Raw genomic sequence first — 23,884 nt, 5'->3', positions numbered from 1 at the left:
CTGAATCATAAACGTTGTTTGACACCATCACTCACAAATATCAGCACAAAACAGATGGAAATTTGAACTATCAAAAAAGGCCCAGATAAAAGCGAAAAAGAGTTTAAAAAAATCCCGATTTTCAGCAAGGAATTTTATTAAAATATTTCCCATCTTGTTAAAATTCATTAAATAGTTAATCCTATAAAGTTTCTTTACACTTATACAACATTACTAAAATAATAACCGGAAACATTTAAAACCATATTATAACACTAAGTACATGTTTGAATATTTGTTTTTGCTTAAACAACTGACATCAGTCTGTAAATACTTTCTACAAACAAACCTTAACCTTATTGAGCTGATTCAACATTATTGTATAATATTATATAACAATGTTATTAAAAAAAAGTTTAAAAAAAGTTTTTTTCCAGTGACTAGGTTTGAATGTGCACTCTACCACTGTGCTCCCGAGCCTATTAGGATTTTGCAAGGAGAATATGTATTATCATCATTGTATTCCCAGCTTTTATGTATTTTAAAACTTTAGTTTACTTTATACAATGACTATTTTAGTTCACCAAAAATATATCACGGGGTTTTACCATAACAAATTTCAACTGGGACACAAATACGTTTGTATATTCCCTATTATTTACGAAAGTGACTATACATGGGTTTATGTTGCTCTACGTGAGTCCCCATCTTGACGACTTCAGTACCACGGTTACACATTTCCGTTCATTCGACTTCTGTTCCATTCACAAAATTACTCCAACCAAATTCAGTATACCGAGAGCTAATATGTTTACACAGCAATAACATGAATGAAAAAACTAGTAAAAATATACATGTAATTAATAATGCAATACTAACTTTGCATATAAATTTACTCTTTGGTTTTGAATGAGTTTAAGAACTATAGGTAGTCAAGTGTAGGTTTCAGATAGCTGTTACACTACAGAAAATATATTTTTTTTTAATCCTGAAATATTTTAAGGAACTATATAAGAAGAAGAAAAAAAAAGAAATCACAAATGTGTTCAAATAAGAGCAATATACAATTGCAATTGAGTAATTTAATTAGTTATGCAGCTATAGTGGTAAGGAGAGATAGAAAAACAAAACATGCTTTGTAACATACACGTAAATCACCAAGTGGCTACATTTATGGGGAATGCAGAAATGACAGAATTCCAACACTTTTATTTGGAATGAAAAACATGAGACATATCAAAAGTTGCAACGAGCAGCATGCACCCTGATTAAGCAGATCGTCGCGATACAGTTATGGATATCACTACACCAACAACAATGGAGCTTTTTACCAGATGATTTTTGACGCCAATTAGCACATGAGAAAAAATAATGAGAAAGTTGTCAATACAGTAATGCACACAAGCAAAGATATTCATTCCCATTCATTTATGACTGTCAGATATTATAAAATAAACAACCTTAACTACAGTCTAGGTATGTACAGTACAATGCATCAGCAATCTGCCCGTATGAAGGCACAATCAGTTGTGTCGCACGCAGGACTATCCTGCACCGTATTTACAATATACAGACATGAAGGATCAAACCATCCTTCGAGTATTAAAACATTGCTTGTAAAGTCAGTTTGAACGATAGTATGCCAGTCAAGTGTGAGAACACTTGCCAAATCCGATGCACTCTGAGTGTTCGTGCACCGAACGCCTTTCTTCATCCTGCATGCTTCGACAAGTTGAGCGGGACATCTGCAATTGTAGGACACAGCACAATTACAACACCTACAACACTGATTAAAAACAACTGCTCAGTCGAAAACACAATCTTTTTGCACAATTGTACCTAACAAACTAAATTCAAGCCTGTCTCTCACAATCAATACATAATCTACAATTCACTGCACATATTATTCCAGTTGAGCAAAGCCAATTGTCGTTTAAAACAGAAATATGGAAGAAGGAGGGGAGGAAAGAATAAATAATTTTCTACAAACCTTTGAACCTTCCTTCACCTCTTTACTTTTTTCCAATCTTTGACCTGCTGAATGCATGACAGTACCATTCCCTCTGAACAGACAACACAAGTTGAAATACCTACTGACTGGAGTAAGTCAATCAACTATAAACTACACATGATTGTTGGATCACCAGAATCAGCTTTCTAACAGATACTGTTGAGTCTGAATGGATCTTAAGTACACCACTGCCAATACGTAGTTTACTGGTATGCGTAGGGATGAAATTCATATACATTATTACAATAGCAATTACAATACTGAAGTTAGCTTTTTATAGTTAGGTTGAAGATACATAATGTTAATACAGTAATTCTATAAATGTTTTGGAATATAAAGTTGTAGATAGTTATAATGATTTATGCGAAGTTCAACAGTTGTGAATAATATTGTTTTATACTTGTGAAATGCCATGTTGATTGATTCCAGGCTTTTAACGGTCACATATGACTGCTTCAATCAGTGCATACTGAAACTGAGTGCCAAATGATACTACTGTATAAATACTATGGATGAGCCAATCAAATACCATCAATCCCTAAGTATTCAAAAGATTTTATATTGGAAGAAAGAGATTTTAAGAAAAATATCTGAGGAAGAGAAATTCAGAAATCCAAACACTAGAACCTAAGTACAGTTAAAAAAACACTACATTATTTATTCCTGCAGTACTAGCAGAGAAATACATATTATGTGTTATTGCCACCAGCTACAATGCTCCGTGGGTTTGTTTAGCACGAAAGGGAACATTTTTTGACACAAAAATAAATTGTTTATACACTGAACATGTAAATATTAGGGATGACCCAGTCAAATCCTCGAACACTTGAATCACTAGTCTTTGAAAGATTTGAGATTCAATGAAAAAGATTCTAAAAGAATTAAAAGAGGAAATGAAATTTCAAAAATTTAGTATCGACTAGTCTGAACACTATTAGGTCCTTTTCTTCTTCTCATTTATTCCAATTCTCCAACATATTGTAAATTTGATAAGTAATTATATAAATAGAATTAAAAATACATTTACTATGGATACTTAGTGAAACAAATATTTGAATATTCAAAAATTTAAAGAATTGACTCATTTAACATTAAAGCATTATAGTTTGAATGTTTTATTTCTTGTACATTATTTTATTTTTGTCCCATAACACCTAGATTCAGATTTGAGGAGTAGATTCAAGAGACTCTTTAGGATTCAAATTTAAGATTTAGATTCGAGAAAAATGGGTTTTGAGACATCACTAATGAATTATATACATTTGTAACTTAAATTACATTTGTCAGCAATTAAGATAGTTGGGGCTATGGTGGCTGAGTAGTCAGTCCACTTGCCTCTAGCCAATGTAAGCCAGGTTCTATTCCTGGCAAGATCAAACCTAGAATTTTTTTCGAGTAGAACACAGCAAACATAGCCATGACCGGTTGGTCTTTTTTTCCCCACAAATTCATTATGTTTAAGCTCCATTATCATCTCATAGTCTCTTATGACCCAGACATTGACAAGATGTTAAACTCTAATTCATTTACTCAATTAAGGTGGTAAGGACATTGCACTGTGCACCTGTGCCAGGATTTAAACAAACTCTGGAAATTGTAGGTCATGCTTAATTTTCCTTCCATTCTAGTTCAGTTTAAATTTTAAATGGGTAGCATGAGTCTCTGTGATGACAATGTAATGTATAGAGAATTATAGCTAACCTGAACATTTTGACAATCACTTCTATCAACTATGGCACAAACCATATAACATATTGTATCTCTTCCAAAGGGCAATGCATCAAAACAAGCAGTTTCATATAATGAACCCCTTTTTCACTAAAAGAAATTACTTAGAAAGAATCTAATGGTGTTCAGTTAAGATTAACTGGAATCCAGTGAACACATTTTTGCAAACTGTCCAAGTTTATTTCCACGCATGCTGCACATATTCCTGAATGTGGTAGGTGATCATTGAGTATGGATGCAGAAGTGAGACGAATGTGAAGGAAAGCCTCTCACCTGAGCTGGGATCATCCTTCTTGAAGTCGTCGAGAGGATGCGGCGTGAGCGGACCCCACGGGCAAGGGCTGAGCGGTGCTGAGTGGCCTGGGTACAGCGCTCCCCGTGGTGGCGGTGGAAGACTAGAGAGCGAGTAGTTCGCCCACAGAGCCGGGATGGGGGAGCTGCGGAACGGAGATGGCACGGGTGGAAGAACAGGGTAGTAGGGATGCGTGGAGGTGTGCGGGTGAGGTAGGTAGGTGGGGTACAGCAGGGACGGGGACAGGAAGGGCGTGAGATGGGGGGAGGCACCCATGGACGGAACGACCGGCGCTGGTCGCAGCCCTGGCCCGGGAGACACGGCCGGCGCTGCGCTCCTGTGCCGCGGACTGTGCTCGGGAGACGGAGGGGGGGAACGAAGAAGGGTGCGCAGGAACGATGGCTCCGCGGAGGGCTGCTCTTCTTTCCGCCCGGGACCCAGTAGGGATGTTATGCTGTAGCTACCGATGCTCCCCTTGCTTGTCTGAATGGTTGTCGAGCAACTGTTTCCTCCGACGTTGTTGTCGACGGGCAAGGCACAAGTGGTGTGTGCTCGCTGACGCTTCGAGCTTCCCAAGTCTTCTAAACTCACACGCTCCATTTCACGAAGGATTCTCTTTCGAGGAGAAATAATGCTTGGGTCCATGCGCCCCACCGTCACACTTATAGTTCTTGTGTGGTTTTGCACCAACACGCTGGTGCCAGCACCATCACTTGCCGAGTTCACCCGTTCCCACAAACTCTGAATGAGCAAATTTAACTTTTCAGGACTCGGAGCTTCTCTTTTGACCCTGGCTAACCTAGCGCTAGTCGTACCATTCCTGTCCATCGTCACTGGAACTTCCGCAGAGTCGTAAGGACACCTCCTTTTTCTACGTAACGTGTGAGAGAAGAGATGAAGGTTCCTGACATGCCTGATGTGTTTCGATGGTTGCATGAAGAATGTCATCTCCTTACCAACACCTCGTCGAGGACTGCTCTGCTTCCAGCAATGGTCTCTCTGCCATGGAGACGACTGGACCGACGAGTTGTCATCCGACACTAAAAAATACGGTAATGAAATTACACATCAATTATTACACTGTTAATGAAATTATACATGAAATATAATTGCATAACTAAATGAATATTGTTCTCTATGAGGATAAAATTTTTTTTTAGGTAAATAAATTTTGATAGTAAAGATTTGCTTGAAAAAATTTATTGGATAAAAATAATAACTTACAAATAATTTGTTTCTTGGTACAAGGAAAATTAAAAATGAACACAATAAATAACTACTAAAAGAAAAAAACAAAATTAAATAATATTAAAACAAATAAAATATCTTTCCTCACCAAAAGAAAATATGTATTGCATTAAAAACATATTTCTCGGCAATAGTAAACAAAAAATAGCACTAAAACTTCAATATAGCAAACCTCCTTATAACAAATTGATTGACAAGTCCCAGTCAAAACTGTATTTAACAAATACATATTTTATCTCTATATAGCAATCATTTTTCTTGTCCGTGAGATGGAAATTCCTTTATAACAAATAACTAAGATAACTTTTTGAAATATTTATCTTTGAAATAACCATTATGTGCAAAAACATTTTTATTAATTAAAATATGAACTGCTTTAAATATAAAATGCAGCTTAATCAACTAAAAATATCATATGTAAAAAAAATCAACAGCATAACAAAACAACGCACAACTAGGCCACAAATACTGGAAGTTGATGAAAAAGCAGTGATGAGATAGACATGATAAAACACACATATACCACTCTTTCCTTGTAGTTCGACAGAACAAATATTAATAACTTTAAAAAATTAACAATAATGGCTAATGATAATTCAAGAAACCCCATTTGGTTAGGATTGTATGTGTATTGGTGTGAGAACAGCACAAGGGACACCTTTCCTGGTATGTCGCATGCACATTTGACCTTATTACTCAGGATATACATATTTCCAGGAATTTATTTAGGACAGGGACCAAAAATTGTTGTCTAGAAAAAATCATTGCAGTTTAAAAAAAAAATTATTTTTTCGATATTTAATTTTTGGCATGAAGATAAATGATAAAATATACCTAATGAATTTTTTATACACTTTATTCTGTAAATCATTTACTTCTAAAACATATTTTGGATGTGGTTTGCTATTTGATAAGATAAAATGGTTCTTATTTATTATTTTAATATTGTTATGAGTGGGAGAACAGGTCCGGAAAATATACACCAATTAATTAAATACAGTTTCATTAATTACCTAATATTTTAACTATTTGTTAGGTTATAACCATTTAACTGTCTGTCCACAAATTAATAAATCTTTTCTTAGGTCTACAATTGACTCTCCCCCTTGGAGTTCAGCTCGACAGTTACTCTCTACTGCTCGTCTCTTACCGCACACCTCCGTCTCACACACTACCTCACACTACTCACTCGTCCGCCACACATGCAATACCCGGATTATTCAGTCCCCGATGCACCAATCTTCGCACGCAAAGTCCACCCCTTATCGACTATTGCTCACTCAACCTCTTCACTTAACTGCCCTTGAAGGTCAGACTCTCCATTGATATACATGCCAAGTGCTGAACTGGAAAGGTCTTATAGCTCTCTGAAGAGTCACATCATCAGAATCCCTGAATTAACACTCACTCAAAGCTTCAAGAACAATGGTGTCCTGTTTAAGCCACTTTGAGAACATGCCGAACCCTAGAGAGCCACAGAAAATTCCCCGGGCTCAATGAAAAAGTGCTGAGGAAGGGAAAAGGGGTGGAAAGACGCCACTGCTAATTGGATTAGGCAGTAATGGAGGGATGGGAACCACCTGCATCGCATCCCACTCCCTGGCAAGAGTGCGGACTGGCTGGCCAGCATTGTCCCTAGAGTTCTCATAACAATATTTAAAGTCCTTGAGAAGAAATAAGAGAAAAAGAATCAGTTAAAGCTTTGAATATGTATGTATTTGTGTTTTTAACAGACTACAGTAAAAACCAGTTATTTTTACAGTACCGCTAAGTGATGTTGAACTTTCTTGTCTGGGGGTCCCTGCTGTCGAAACGGATGCAGAAGGCCAGCACGTTTTCTTGGAAACAGGAACCCAAGCCATACGCTCACCATCCTTACGGTGGGATAGTTCCAAGATGAATTTTCCATCTACTCAGAAAAAAAGAAACATTTAATGTGAACTGGTAAATTGTTTTCAAATTGTCACACTAACAAAGCTAAACCACTTAAGAATATGTTAGTATTAACAAAAACTTTCTTGATTTCAACATTTTCTTAAAATAAGTAACTGAGTAGCTTTCCAAATGAGAAAAGGGACAACACTCCTAAGATTCACAACCATTTTTGTACACACTGCCTAACCTTTTGAGCATTGATCTTAAATCAAAACTAGAAGTCATCAACATATTATAGGTTCATACAACTGAGTGAGTTTAAAACATACCAAAAAACTAAAAACAATATTTTACCTTACTTGAGATAACCTCAAGGAAAATGATATTTGTTGGCCATCATTACACATATTTTCTTAACTAATTATTAATTCTACATGTACCTTGAGCCCTGGTACTATACCCTTAAATAAAGCTAAGCATTCATTTCCCCTAAGGTTGCAGTTAAAGTAAAACCCAATCACACCCTTCAGATGATTCCAAACCTCAACCATACCACTTGGTAGATTCAGCAATTGATGTTATCGTAGCTTGAAGGTGGTGTCTTCCAATCACAGAACTAAACAAAATTGTATGAAATTTGTGCTGATCAAACATCACTTCACAAAACACCTCCTCTGTGTGGATCTTTTCCAACTCAAGCATCAAATAAAAAGTACACTTTAACGTTAAGTTCATTACAAATTTTTTACTTGTGTAAAATATTGGGAAGCTCAACACAGACTTGTCAAGCTGACTTAAGTAGTTATCATTGTACATGTCCATTGTCATTCAGACTAAGGGGCAGTCACAACAGTAGTCTTTTGACTCAAAACACGCAGCATAGCCATATGAGGCAGTGGATTTGACTTTCAGAACAGCATTTATAACAGCGGATTTGACTTTACAAACAGCTTTTATAACTCTTATTAGTGTTCTTTAAGATCAAATACTTTTTGTCACAACCAATAAATGGAAACATTAACTAGATGCAATATTAACCGCTATATTAGGCTGAGGTCTTTTAGTATTTGTCTTGCATGTAGTTGCCAAACTGCAAAACTTTGAGTTTTTTACCTTACAGTAAAACCTGACAAAAGTAAATGTTGAATTACATTATGATGAAAAACTTTAACACGTCTAGTAAATTACTGACATCAAAATAAAAGAGTAATTTTCCCAACAAAAATCCACAAAGTGAAAAATCACTTATATGTCATCCCCTATTCATTACATATTTAATCAAGTTCATGGATTTAGTACGGAGCACAGAAATAATGTGATTCCTTGAATAGTACTGAAATTAAAAAAGGGTCTTCAAATAACATAGTAACAACATTTTCAAATGTGAGGAGAGGTATCTGGGTCGATGACTGTTAATTGGGATTGAATCACTATCACCAAAACTAGATACAGTCTTTTCTCCTCTTAATTATGGATTTTTTAAAAAAATTTTCTTTTTGTGATATCTTTGAAAGATACCTTTCTACAACGTCAAATGAACAATGAACGAGAATGAATGAGCATTATTATCTACATTATACAGAATGAGGTGATAACAGATAACACCACTGACGTCTGTGATCACTCTGAACATAACAGTGTAAATATACATATGTTACTGATATGCAAGTGTATAATTGTTGACTAGGATAGTTTATTACAGTTTGTGGAAGAAGCATTATAATATTAAAAGGCCAGGAATAATAATGGAAGAATGAGTTCAACAATTAAAGCCGAATGAAAAGTAGTTTACACTTGCAAATGAAATGGAGCATGATAATGGCCACTTTGAAAATGTGAAAACCGGTGGATATACAACAAATGTCAATTCCCTTGCATCTGATTGGTCTGTGAACAGTTTACTAATTTGCTTAAAATTTAAGGTTAAATTTTTTAAGATTTTTTCAACACAAAAATTTATTTAACTTCAAATAAAAAAAATCCACTTCTGAAATCTGTACTATTAAAGTTATAAGCATTTGAGCTAGACAAAGTAAAGTTTTGAATTAAGGAAATACATATTATGCATTGTACATTCTCATATGTTTGGTAAGATATAAAACCTGCAGTTTCTGTACCTACGAGGTGTGATCAAAAATAAACGAATAAGTAATAAGCTATTTTCAAATTTGAACTAACATCCTTCAAAATAATCTCCTTGGCTAGTGATGCACTTATCCCAACATGATTTCATGAGTGCACACATTTCTGGAAGACTTCTTTTGGAAGTGCATCTTTTTTGCAACTTAAAACAAAACCTAATGTTAATGTGTTGTTCAAAATCCATGATGCACAACAATACGGTAGAAATGACCTCACTCTTCTGGCTCTGGAAGCCAACTGACAAGTCACAACTTCTTCAAACTTGACACTGAATGTCTCGACGGATCAGGCTATTGTGCAAATTACTTCAAATAGATGTAGTGTCAACAGTTTCTGCTGTAAAAATTCGTTCACTGTATATTTTGATCACACCTTGTACTTTCGAAGGAAATCAAGTAGTGTGACAACAATTAGTTCAGGTGTAAGGTTTTATGATGCATTGGTGCATTATTAGCAAATTTATTCCTTTGTGACATGAGTGAAAGAAAACTTTGCATGTGAATCTAATACTATACAGAAAAAGTTTTTTTATAAAGATTTAGATGTTAGATCTATTAGCAGTTAGTACACACATACAGTTTAAAATTAGATACCAAATGAGAATCACAAACACAACAAACTGCCAGCTTACAAAGCAGTACTGGCAGTCATCACTAAACTACACTGTTGCAATTTGTACAGAAAATCCTACAGTAAAGTCAAAATAGTATCATTGTGAAAACAGTCATTTGCATTGCTTGTCTACAAATGGAGCCACATTTTACAATAAACATAATTATTTTCTATGGTAAAACCTTTTAAGCTTAATTTCCTCATCAATGTTACAGCAAATCACAGATCTATTAGACCAAAATGATAAAACCAATGAATAGAATATTATAAATTTAACAATAGGTACAGTTTGAAAACTGATTGTGTGTAACTATTCCCGTGATTATTTAAAAACTAAAATAATGTAAATAAGCATCTTGAGGGTATTTGGCAACAAAGAAGAAATTATTAAACAGATGCAATAAAGTAAATTTTTTTGTTAAATATTAATTTACTGTAATGTAATAATATTTTTGCAATTTTCAATATATATTATTTAATGAAAAAAGATGATTAAAGAATATTTTTATAGTACCCTGCACCTTATTTGGCCGGTTTTGAAGTAATGATGCCAATAAATTTCTACATGATTTGAAGTAGTACTCTTTTTCATGCACGTGAATTTTCATTACAGTGCACACACAAAGGCAATGGCACTATTGAAGCATTGAAAATAATGCAACATTTAAAAAAGCGTTGGGTATGTGCATGCTTTGTGTTCGAGCGAAAACAGTTTTCCAACAACACATGAATCATTCTTTCACATCTTAAAATATTTAATGGTTATAGAGCTATTTAATTCTAATGTATAAAATTATCACCTTGTTGTGGACATATATAAAACTATTTAAAGGGTATCAATGGTTTCATTTTATTTTATTTTGGTAGCAGATGTTTATTGGTATATTTTTGTGGTTTTTGTTGTAACTTAAATATTCTAATTGAATATGAATCAAAAATTTAAAATAGGCCAACATATATTTTGGATGTGAGTTATAAACAAAAGCTCCCCGGAATGAGAGACTATGGAGAAAATAACAAGTTTATATAATATAAAAAAAATCAACAGAAATGACACCCTGCATTAGAGTAAAAACAAATTTTTTGAGTATGTTGATATAAAATGTATTTAGACATATGGGACACACTAATCATTTAACACGAATATATTAGTTATTGGCTTTAGCATGCAGGATATAGTACTACTATATATTGAAAATGCTTCTTTTCTTACATATTATTTTATGGTTTTGTTCCCAGTCTTTATTGTGTAAAGAGAACTACTACCCACACATCACCCTCAAAAGTGACTATCCAATAAAGAACATGAACTAACATGGAAGTGACGTCACAGGTGACGTGTCTGTCTCTTTTTTTACTTACTCTGCAGCAATGGCTATATCTATACAATAAAATATACAATAATTTGATAGAGGATCTATTGCTACAAAAGATCATGTTAAGAAGTACATAAATAGAAGTTTCTACTTTCATGACAAGGTATAATATACATGTACAACACATTGTTGCTAACAGAAATGGAGTGAGGTTATTAATGCCTTACTGGTCATTAATATAATTATTTTCTTAACAGTTTTTTTTTTTTTTAATTGTGTTAATTTCTTAATATCTTCCTTCAGAATTATGGTTTCCTATTTAGATGAGGTTACACTTAATTTACAAGCTGGTATACAGATAAAGTGTAATCATGCCTGGGAACTATTTTGTTGTTATTAAGACACTACTCTATGCAAGGGGTTCTCTTATGAAGTGACCAACAATGCTTAGGGTTTTTAATTAATTCTTATAATAACCCTTACCACTTAACACATTGTTAAGAGAAGAAGTTACTAGGTGTTCGCTAACGATTTTGTGTTATTATTGTTCAGTGATATCTCCGAGATATTGTATCCTAATTAATGAGACAATAATATTTATTGCAATAATGAGTGTTTAGCTAGTAACATTTGGCAAAGACTCAATTTAATATGCTCTGAGCGAGCAGTCATATGTGGGACAACTAAAGGTTCGGACACAACATAAGCATTTCACAAGCACACCACAGCATTATCCATAACCGTTAAACTAACTAGCTAAAATAAGGATATGCATTAAACCTTCCTGTTGCCACCCAAAAAACCTCACAGCATCTGCCACCTGGGTACCCGAGTACCCCACCTACGAAATTCTTGGTAAAAGTCCATTGGAACTAAAAATAATTATATGCATTCGATCAATATTTAATTATTCATATTCTAGGAAGGTATTCCTACCTGAATATAACAATTAAATTATGTACAGTGACCTTGTGAGTCCTAAAGCAGGAATAAAACGTGCGCAGCTTCACCGTAAATTTCTCGTTTCTGGGAAGACCAGGTATGTTTAACATGAAACGGAAGCAGACAAGGTGATATTTTTGTTATTTTATACCTGAAAAATATGTGAGGACACTTTTGAAACATGTGGACACAAACATGACTATATATTTGGAGCAGAAAAGCCCTATAGCTCAGTTTATATCGTTCGCTCGAAGAAGCAAGACATGCAGTCACTGCTGAAGAGTTTGGATAGTTTCGTATATGTGTGCGTGTAATATCAGCTGTTTTTATTTTCTAGGTTACTCCAATATTATTTAGTGAAGTGTGCATAGAACGTGTGCATTATAGTAGAAAGATGGAGGAATTGTCAAGAGCTGAGTTTTTGAGGTAACGTAAAATAATAAATACAATATTTGTATTATATATTTGATATTATTATAAGCGTAATATTATTGTAAAACATGAATTTATTTATTATTTTTTAGATTGAGTTATGCTGATAAAGATAAGTACTGGAAGAGATTACTCGTCGAAGAAGATGACAAAAGTGATGACTATTTGGACAGTGAAGACATGGATTGGTTTCCCAGCGATAACGCTCCGAATTCTGCCATGCTGAAACATCGGATAATGAAGATTGCATTGAGGACAAAGCCGAAAATGATGGCGGGATTCAAGAAGTAGAAGAAGAAGAAGGGGAAGACGATGACGAAAGAGATGCTGACAAGGAGAGTGACAACGAAGTAGCTTCAGATGTATTAGCCAGCACTATTACAACTTTTGTGGTAAAAGACCAAACGGTTTGGAATAAAACTCCGCCTCAAAACTATCAAATTCCGTCTAGAAATATTGTTAGGCAGAGAGCTGGACCGCATAAAAGTACAGAAATGTTATTGACCTCTGGCACATTCAAAAAATTAATCACGTTGGAAATGGTTGATATTATCGTTCGGTGCACAAATAAAAAAGCAGAAGCTGAGTATCAAGATTAAAATAGCAAGAATCCACAGAATGAGCTGCGTGTATGGAAGAAAGTTACTGTAACTAAAATGTACTCTTTTTTTGGAATCTTGATAGGTGCTGGTGCAAATAACTTAAACACAGATCACATAGATGAAATGTGGAAGAAAAACTCATATCCGCTATATTGTGCAACGATGAGACGAAGGCGATTTCAGTCGCTTTTACGTTTTACATGCCAGGAACGAGCAGCCAGTGATAAAGCTGCACCTATTTCTGATATTTGGAACATGCTGAATGCAAACCTAGCGAGATTTTCTATACAGGTAAACAAGGTAATACTTGAGAAGTCAATAAGGAGAACGAGTTGTGAAAGAACTGGTCGCCGGAACATACCTAAGCATGGACATAATTTTCACGACCTTGCCGATGGCAGAGAGTCTTTTGTCATGGAAGCTCACTATTGTCGGTACTTTGAAATAAAAAAAAAAAAAATTCATTCCTCAAGAAATGAAACTGTCAAACTCTATAGTCAGTTATTGTCAACGATTTTTGAATTTCACGAGAAGGTTGCCATCTGTTCGTATGTTCAGAAAAAAAACAAAGCGGTGATTCTTCGCAGTACGATGCACAATGATGCTACAATCTCTGATGCATCTCACCAGAAACCAGAAAAGATTTTGTTTTACAACAAAACCAAAGCTAACGTTGATACTATGGATCAAATGTGCATGAGATATCTATTCCACCCAATGGCGAACGTGCAGATGGCCTCTAGGTTTTTTTTTACAATATTTGGGATATCGCCGGTGTTACTGCGTATGTTAATTACTATGAAAATAATGATATGCTCGCAAAAAAAACCCATCAGAAGCAGACTTTTTCTACGCCAGCTCTCAGAAAAACTAGCCATGCCAATGATAGAAGAGTGATTTTCTAACCAGGAAGTTATGCGAAATCATGCAACGAAAATCGCAATCAAAGGTTACTATGAAAGGCCAGTAACAGAAGTGATAACTGATAACAATCTACGAGATGCTAGTGCTAGAAAAGTTGTAGTTGGATCATGCTACATTTGCAACGAGCATCCTATTCGAAAGAAAAGAAAGGCAAGGAAGTCTTGCATTGACGGTAATAAGCCCGTTTGTTATTAACACACAGTAAAAATCACAAACTTTTGCATTGTAATCATTGATTTCGAATATATGTGTGTAAAAGATTGAAATTTATTATTTTCTTGTAATTTTATATACAGTATTTGTATCTTAATGTGCAAAAAAAAAAAAAAAAAAAAACTCCATGATTTTTGTCCAACATCACATAGCATAATGCGATAGTTATTATTATTACTATTATATACAGTACATTCAATAAATAAACAATTTGAAATAAAAATATATTGTTTTATTTATATATAAATCCACATTTACTTATTATATTTTTACAACAAACTATTTTTTATGATATACTATACGAAAATCATGCTTTTTCTATCGGGGTACCCGGGTGGCTCATAAGAGCTTTTTTTTCAAATGCAAATTTTTTTAAGTTGAAAATTTTTTGAAAATATGTAGAATGCAAATTTTGATAGGGAATAGGTCAAATCATGGGAATTCGAGAAGGTTTTAGCCAATCTTTTTTGGAAAAAAAATTATTCAACGAAACAATTATGGTTTTAGCATTAAATAGAGATTACTATAGGTTTACTGTTTTATTAATTAGAAGTTGTGAACATTGTACTAAGTTGTAATTTGAGAATTTTATTTAATAAAAAAAGCAACTGTGCATATTAATTAAATTGGGCAGAATAATGTTTTATTTTGTACCATAGAATTATGCTATAAAGATCATGGCACACTTCCCGTAGAAAAAAAAAATCATTTCTGCATTGAATTTTGAAACTCTTAAGGTGGAAGGGTTTTAATTTACAAATACAAATATTTTCTTCACAATTACACACTATCAACTCAACAAACTACAGCAGCATTAATTTCTTGCAAGCTAAAACAACCATAACAAAGGAATGGGGTTAGGTTTAAGTTCATTATAGCCAGGCCACTGTGCTTGTTTTGTACTGTGTAAATGTTTGTGTCGACTGTAGCGCAGCCTAAACAAAAGAAAAATGACATGACACAGTTATAAGACATGGATAAATGAAAACTGGCAGTGATTCATTAAGACTGGAATTATTTCTATATAAACAATGGATTGTTTGATAGCATTAGATAATTGAAGGGATTCATTATTAAAATACAGAGCTTGATTATTAATTTAACTTGAAAGTATGCCCACCCATAATGGTTCATAACATATAAAAAAGTCAAGGAAGGAACTGAAAACATAGATAAGTGCAAAACATTTATTATTATTATTATTAATATAATATTAGAGTAGTCTAATTTAAGATTCCATAACACTGATGATGTCACCAATATGGCAACGTTTACGTCATTACTATCCCTATATTTTTACAGGACAAGCGCGGGAATTTGGATGTTTTGGGCGGGGAACTATAAACATAATATATTTCACATCTTTTATTTTTTTATAGCATTTTTTCGGTATCGTAAACTAGACTATAATCCCCCCATTCTAGTCTATTTTGTGATACCGATATTTCATTTTCAAATATATATTGCATGTAGACATTACAATTTAAGACGGTATCATGAAACATAACACCATGGCCTATTTATTATTAAACATCATTATGCTGTATAATAATAGCTGCGGGATAAAGTATTAAACTATACGGAATTAAGTAATGGTACCGCAAAATAGACTAGACTGGATGGGACTGAATTCTTATTTACGATATCGAGAAATTATTATTTCAAAAGTCTCACATTAAAAAATTAAATACCGGTATCGCAAAATATAGTAAACTGGGTGGGACTGTAGTCTACTTCACGACACCAAGACAAAATATCTTGAAATTCTCATTTTCATCAAATTAACTACAAGTATCGCAAAATAGATTAGACCGGGTTGGCCTATATTCTATTTCACGATACTGCAAATATTTAGTCACAAAAATCTTTTTATCAACAAATGGAATAACAGTATTCCAAAACATACTATACTAAGTAGAATTTTAGTATGCTTTATGATACCCAACACCTATAATTTACCAAAATTAAGTATGCAAACATTAGGAACAGTAGACCTATGTAAACATGTATACATTCCAACTTTAGCAACAGGTGACAGGCCACTGCTGGTTGTAGTGCCTATGTTGTTAAATATATACCATTGTCGAATTTGAAAAAAATTAGTAATATATTAGTCACATAATAAATTAATATTTACAATTCTGAAGTTAGCTGTGTCTAAAAATTTTATTTTCTAGTATTTAAGTATGTTTATGACTTATGAAGGGGTAAGTAACACATAATTAGAAAAGAGTAGGTGGATGTTTATATGTCAAAGCCAAATGTCAAATGTTCCAAAGGGAGGAGGGATAGCCTCTCTCGAACCAAATTGGAATTTTTTTTGAGGGTACCTATATTAAGATTTAGTTAAATACCTAGATTCATGAGCAAATCTTTCCTCTTATCAAAAATTGTAGGAAACACTTAAGTGTTCAGTATTTGAGACCTTAAATTCGTAATTATTACAATGCCATTCTTAAACATGCATCCTTTCATTGAATAATAGCCACTCACAAAACATCTATCTTCTAAATTGCACAAGTAATCAGAAGCAAGACACATGTGAATAGATTCATGGCTGTCACTAGTGAAAATTTATGTACACTACTTGAAACTGATTTAAATAAAACCTCTCCACACACCATATACCCTACTATAGAATAACAACACATGTGTATTTAGGCAAAATAAATTAATTTTAATGACTTTTCTCACCATACAATTTATTTATAACTAGGCAAATGCCATTGCAGCAATGGTGCTACTATTCAGCTAAGACATTCAGAAGCCCATTGAAAAGAATACGTACATGGATTACAAGTTTAGTGAGTGTTGATTTTACAAACATTCATACTTGCCAAATCATATGAGCTATCGGTATCAAGCAACATTTTCCTCAAGTGCTTAAAAGGATAGTTTACACACAATTTAACTTCCAAGAAGAGGAATTATAACACAAACTTAACAGAAAATCAATATTTCCCATGCTTGATTATTTATAGCATTCCCACTCCCTTACTCCAAATCATTCCCAGAGTTCAAATCATATTCCCTGCCTCAGTATACTTTTTCCCCTGTCTCTAAAATTTATCTACCAAAATAATACAATTATTACACTAAAAATAAGTAGGGCCTACTTATAATAGCATATTTCTTCAAACCTATATAACATGCAGAACTTTAAAATGTTTTCTTTTACACTGTAATTTCCAACAATACCTCCAGTCTGAAAAAAAGAAATGAATATCACTTTAAAAATAAAACATTACATTTAAAAAATCAATATTAGTTAAAAAAGAACTGATAACCAACTGCACATGAATTTATAATTAAAATACACACAGGTTTAAAGACATTAAAAGAACATACCAGTATGAAATTTACTGCAAATATGGGTAGCCTGTCTTGTGGGTTCTAGACGCGTCGAAGGCTAAGAGTTTGACTATATTTCGATCGACACTGCAGTTGCCATATCAGCTTCTTTACTTCTATTTGGTATGTGGTTTGGCCAATCAGACATGGGCTTCAGTGGTTGGTTGAAGCTGGTGGCCAATCAGTGGAGAAGAGACCACTGACTAGCCACAGAATTTCTATAAGGTACTGACTGACCTGAAGCCACCACCAGTAGCAAACGTTGTACTAAGTAGTAAGCTTATATATTATACAGAAGGCTAATATAGGCACTAATGTCTCGAAGGTTCTCATATGACTTCCTTCGCCATGTTCCCTAAAAGGTACATGCAAAATTTTTATTTCTTCTAACCAACTTTTGTGCTAATCTCAATTATTAACAGCACTTAACTACACATTTTAAATAGCCTTTTATTATTTTAGAAATTTAGTGTTTGTATTATTGCTACTATGACTTAAACAACATTCGAGTTAAGTCGATGCCTCGTCTTTCAGTAGTAGGTTGGTTCGTAGAGTTGAAACTTGGAATGCTAGTCTTAATTTGGTTAAAATCAGAAAATTATGATGCCATGATAAGACAATGAATTCTCAGTAGATAACACCAGAATAAAGACAACTTGCAAAAAGTTTTGTTTTTACTGAAACACCTAATATAACCACAGATGTATGACACAGGTGTTTAAGAGCTTTTTTTTTTTTTTTTTTTTAAAAAGGCCAATTTGATTTTTATACTTTGTGACATATTTTCCAACCATCCTGTAAGAAGGCGTTGAGATACTTCACGTGGTTTATATATTTGAGTGGTAAGGTAACTTGGTTAGGAATTACCAATTATAAAGTGGCTAACTTAACCAAACCAACCATTCACACAAATTCACAGTATTTTTAATGCAGTTAACCTAACCTAACCTACCCAAAAGTTCTCACAATTACACACAATTTTTAATGTATCTAAACTAACCTAACCACTCTTTAAAACAGCACTCCTTAACACCCTCTTAGATACTTAATTTTGGGAAATTTGTCATGAACACACAAACAGCATTGTGGGAATCCTTTAGAATTACAAAATTTATTGTTTATAAATCAACTGGAACTTCTTTATTAAGATGTCTTTGCTCTGTGGTTGTTATGGTTCTTTCACAATCTAAACAATAAAAATAATGTAGTTAGTTTATTTCTTATGTACTACCAACATCACTCCATTACCACAACTCTTACCTTTACAGGCTTTATAAACTGACCTGGGAATTTTGTGATACTTTCAAGTATTATAATATATATTCATACGCATATATATATGTATGCATACATAATATAATATTGTTACGATCGCGCTTGGCTGGAGTGCTTGGCGGCGCCGCGCTCGTTCGGCCTGTCTGCGCCCCTTTCCACCTGCATCCTCTCCCTGGTATCTCGTGTCATACTATCTCGCTACATCCTGACCGTCGCAGCGCGCACCTGCCTCAGATCGAGTTACTTAAAAGAGGCCGCACTGCGGAATAAAATGACTCAGACATGTTTATCGGCGCGTTTTGTGGGAACCCGATGCTTGTTGCGTTTATCAGCGTTCTTTGAGCAGCCGCCGCGACATTCAACAGGACTCACGACGCGTTTCTGGACATTTCGACGGCGAAGGTCGCGCAATATCTCGGAGATGCCCGATTGTTCTGGACGGGAACCCAAGGGCTATATAAGGAGGTTGGGCCGACCTTCGACAGAGTTCAGTGGGGAGTTCTCCCGCGGCGGAGTTTCCAGGCGATAGTGCCGCGGGTGCGGCAGAGTGGCGAAGTCCTTGGACGAAGGTTCCAGGGCAGAGAGTCTGAGTGAGTGAGTGAGTGAGTGGAGTCGGGAGTTCTACCGCGGTGGAGTTTCCAGGCGATAGTACCGCGGGTGCGGCAGAGTGGCGAAGTCCTTGGACGAAGGTTCCAGGGCAGGGAGTGAGTGAGTTCAGTGGAGTCTGGAGTTTCCGGGCGATAGAGTCGCGGGCGCGGCGGAGTCCCGAGTGAAGTGGCGATCGAGTCGTCGTGTGGGATCTCGGCAAAGGGTGTGACGGCGGCGGCGGAGTGCTGCGACGGAGTCCCGCGGCGGAGACCCACGAGGGGTGCTGCGACGAGAGTTGCGCCGGAAGTGCGGCCCAGCAAGGTGTGTGAAACGAGTGACTGGGGAATTGACATTTATTTAAGTGTAATTAATAATTTAGAAGATTATTTGTAAGTGACAAGTAGTGGTAATAAATAAAACTGTGTGTGATAAAAATCTTTAATTGAGCTATCCTTTACGAACCCGCGGTAAATCGTAACAATATATATATATACACACACACACACACACACACACACAAAAAGCTAAGTCAAGAGGTGGTTGAATGATGGTGACATTCACTATCCAATCCTTTCAATTTTTTGTTTTGTTGTGTCACAAAGTGGTATTGTTAGTATGCATGTATTTCTCAGCTGTATTGTTATACTAACCTTCTTAATATGTTAATGACCACATGCTTTTGCCTGTGGTGAATAACACATACACACGTCCCGTATTACTTAGAGAGTGTTTTGAAATGTAGTTTTATTAAGCTACAAAGAAACAGAAATTTGCAGTTAAATATTTTAATAATGATTAGATTTGAAGATGAAATAAAGGATATTAATTGTAATGTAATCACAAATGAGTCTGTTCTGCTTCTCAGAGCACGAGCAGAGCAAGCACAGAGCTTGTACACCGAATTACATGCAGCAATAATTTATCTCTTAGTGCCTTTTCTTTCACAAGTTATTTAGGCCTGACAAAAGAGCTGATATTTTATACAGAGTTAAGTGGGCACTGTGAGCTCACTATGTTTGTACTGTGAGAAACAGTGTGACATTGATGTTCAATAACCCTGCTATTATTTATCTTTATTTCTCATTGTAATTCCTTTTTCAGATTCCTTCCCATTATTAAATTAATATATTCTGTGAAGAATTATCATTATGGTAATTTTAAGCCCTTCAAAATCTTTTTAATTTTAACTTCACACCACAATATCACTGGCCTTCATAACCCTCTCCACGAACCTATTTCATACAATCAAACTGGAATTGAAAAAAAAAAAAAAAAGCACCTCCCACAATGAACTAATGCAGCTTGTCACGTGTTTCCAGATCTGCAGCAGATCAACAAGTAATTGGTTAGCTTCAATTTTATTGGCATGCTGATCAACTGTGCGAAGGACGTGCACAGTCACAGTATATAACAGGATGTAGATATTTATTTGAAAATAAAAAGTTTTTTTGTAATTGTTCTATGTTAAAATAGTAACATACATAGGACTATTTGAATGAACATAAGAAATAAAATTTCTGCAAATAACTAATATCACCCATTTACAAGCTATATCATTTTGTATAGGTAGTACTAAGATTGTCTGCAGAACATAAGAATTTTCAATCTACCATGCTACATAATACAAACTGACATGGCAGCATGCAGACATATTAGCTAATGGTAGCACACATCTAGCCAAGCAATCTAAAACATTTCTGCATTCGTCCGAAAGAATATGTTGCCAAAATAAATGCTGCCAACAATCCATGCTTTTCTATCAAGATTTATATAAATGATTTTTACTATTTGTGCTGTGTTCTTGTGTGTATTGTATTATCACAGTCGTGAATGAATTGTTTGGGTGCAAGTTTTAACAACAGCAATGTTATTATGCAAAACATCTGAATGAAAAAATACAAACTGCACAGGCCTGCATTATTGTGACAATTAACAGGTGCAACCTAACCATAGATATAATCCTTCGATTCATCCATCAAAAGTTAGAGCTAGCCAAGATTTGACAAGACGAGCAACTAAATTAATTTTGAGTCATTAATTAGCTGCAGATCACATGATCGACGGATCGGTGATGGGTACACGGAGACAACGGATTATTGAAATTCCAGATTAAACCCATAACTTCTTCTGGCTGCACACATCTGGAGTTTGACATGATACATGTGTATACACTTTAAATTAAAACCAATTGTTGCAAAACCAAAACTAAATACATTTAGAATTCAACACTAACTTAATATAATCAGAACAAACTTATAATCAATGACCCATAAAATAATTGTAAATTGTAACTGTATTTACAATAGATAAAACACCCAACCTTAAAATAAACATATACCATTAATTAGAACACAATCTGTTAATAGCTACTCTATTCATAAGCTAAATATTTTTCTTTTAGGTATAAGTTACAAAAGGCACAACTGTCATGATTAGAAGCTCCTAACCTATAAAACCGGGCAAAAGATAAACCACAATGAAGCTCACATACAAAACTGGTGTAAATAGCAAATTTTAGGTATTCCGCATCCAGATTATAGTCATTTCAATAAAAAATCACAAGCACATTGACGAAATTTAAACGATATAATGGCATACGACGTGAGCTTCACAAGGTATCGTCTGGCACCAAATACGAATAAATCATAGAAGAGTTTACCTTTGAAAAATTTGAGCCTTCCTCCTCCAACTGCGTTGGTCTTATCATTATCAACGGATGCTGTCAAATTTGGACTTTGCGTTCCATCGGCGTTACTAAGTCCAAAGCCCCTTTTATTTTCACTGGGTCCATCAGGACCTCCGTTCATGCTCCTTTCTTCCGTCATTTTGGCACATGATGCATAGGATTTCTCTTGGACACGCATTTCTTTTATCCCATACTTAAATACAATCACTGCAATCTCGCTTGAACAATATCACAGACCCAGCCTCGGGCCGTTTCCGAGTCTAGCTCCATCGTCTGGTATGTGGAACTGCTTCTTGCTTTACTCGTCCATGTTCGTTTGTCCACCTGCTGAGAATGAATGAAAACGTACATAATCTACAGATAACTACTAAAACAATACATAATACTTCGTACTTAAATGTATCAAAATCAAAAGGAGTTCCTCAAACCAAAATAATTCGTAACTTTCAAACAGACCCTCTGACCAAAGCCGAAACAGAAAATATTTCACTCACCGTCAACACTTTTAAGTCCATTCCATCGTTCCTATGTTCCCTAGTTCATTCACACCCAGCGGCCATCGTTCTTCTATTATTCCGTTCCTATGTTTAAAAATTTCATTTCATTACCAAACTAAAATGGAGGACGTACGGGTGAGACGCGTAGTTCAAACAGAAGATTTGTCCAATGTTGAATTTGAAACCAGCGAAGATGTTGAAGTTATCCCGACTTTTGATTCTATGTCACTACGGGAAGAACTTTTGCGTGGAATTTATGCATACGGTGAGTTTAATTTTCTTAAAATTTTAATTTACATGTGCTGGTTTTCCCTAGTTTGTAAACCTAAAAACATTATAGCGTTAATTAAAAACATAATAATTAAACAAAATAAGTTGCATGATTATATAATTACGGTTCGTCGTTTACATTATTTTAGTGTAATATGTAGTAGGAAACATTGCTAGTTGACACACTTTTTGTCTATTAATGTAACCTGAATGCCATATTGGGTGAAATCTATGTGTACCACCAATGCAGCTTTAATGGGGCGCATGGGATCTTAAAAAACTCTGTTACTATGAGCCAATGGCCTGCAGTGCTAAGTCAGCCAATGGTGATTTGCCTTCTGATTGGCTAAGATGCAAGTCTTCATAAAATCGGCAGGCAGGTAAATCCCAACAAGTGCGGCTTCCACCCAATAAAAATATCCTAGAATTGTGTTTTTGAGCACTTAATAGTTCCTTAGCTGTCCCCAACTAAAGCTTCGGCCACACAGAAAGCTACGCTATGTTCGCTATGTTCGTGATGTTCGCTATGTTTGCTGCGCGAGGTGGCCACACAGAATAGTGTAGTTTGCGATGTCGGCGAGGCGCATGCCGTGGGATTCAAGTGAGGATTCCGACGAGGATGATATTCTGTTGGCTCTCACAGTATGCAAACGAAAAAAGAAATGGGTTCATGAAGTGAATCTCAAAAGAAATGAATTTGGTGAATTTCATCATTTAATGAAACAGTTGTGTGCGGACGAGGCCAAATTTATTGAATACGTACTTTAGAATAAATACAACTCAGTTTGATAGCATATTAATGCTAATCAAGAATAAAATTAAGAAGAAGAATTTAAATTACAGGAAAAGCTTTGGAGCAGAAATTTAATTTGATCATTAACTGGATAACTAATAAATTGCA

General features: G+C 34.9%; 2 protein-coding genes across 5 annotated transcripts in view; one reads left to right on the top strand and one right to left on the bottom strand.

Moving 5' to 3' along the window:
• Nucleotides 1-1,046: 1,046 nt before the first annotated feature.
• On the bottom strand, nucleotides 1,047-22,757 carry LOC134530746 (uncharacterized). Of its 4 annotated transcripts, none has more exons than XM_063365869.1 (5): nucleotides 22,711-22,757; nucleotides 22,190-22,543; nucleotides 7,024-7,167; nucleotides 3,992-5,050; nucleotides 1,047-1,724 (listed from the first exon to the last, which is right to left on the bottom strand). In XM_063365869.1, the coding sequence occupies exons 2-5, from the start codon at nucleotides 22,392-22,394 to the stop codon at nucleotides 1,690-1,692; spliced, it is 1,443 nt and encodes a 480-aa protein (XP_063221939.1). In that variant the 5' UTR covers nucleotides 22,395-22,543; nucleotides 22,711-22,757; the 3' UTR covers nucleotides 1,047-1,689. The 4 variants fall into 4 exon arrangements, with proteins under 4 accessions (XP_063221939.1, XP_063221940.1, XP_063221941.1 ...); XM_063365870.1 differs by having other exon boundaries at nucleotides 22,190-22,540; nucleotides 22,711-22,749; XM_063365871.1 differs by having other exon boundaries at nucleotides 22,673-22,717.
• LOC134530747 (eukaryotic initiation factor 4A-III) overlaps nucleotides 22,541-23,884 on the top strand; it is a 25,243-nt gene continuing 23,899 nt past the window's right edge. The window contains exon 1 of the mRNA XM_063365873.1: nucleotides 22,541-22,978. Coding sequence (XP_063221943.1) covers nucleotides 22,744-22,978 — 235 coding nt within the window. The 5' untranslated portion in view covers nucleotides 22,541-22,743. The remainder of the gene's footprint in view (nucleotides 22,979-23,884) is intronic.

This window comes from Bacillus rossius, chromosome 3 (assembly GCF_032445375.1).
Source record: "Bacillus rossius redtenbacheri isolate Brsri chromosome 3, Brsri_v3, whole genome shotgun sequence".
NCBI classification, from domain to species: Eukaryota; Metazoa; Arthropoda; class Insecta; order Phasmatodea; family Bacillidae; genus Bacillus; species Bacillus rossius.
Note: the sequence above shows the minus strand (reverse complement) of the source record. Positions and strands in the feature narration are given on the sequence as shown.

Coding starts and splice junctions, on each gene's coding strand:
- LOC134530746 (XM_063365869.1), bottom strand. CDS start 22,394: ATGCGTGTCCAAGAGAAATCCTATGCATCATGTGCCAAAATGACGGAA. Junction 7,168..22,189: donor AAGGCTCAAATTTTTCAAAG/GTAAACTCTTCT, acceptor TTTTCTGAGTAG/ATGGAAAATTCATCTTGGAA. Junction 1,725..3,991: donor GAAGGATGATCCCAGCTCAG/GTGAGAGGCTTT, acceptor CTACAATTGCAG/ATGTCCCGCTCAACTTGTCG.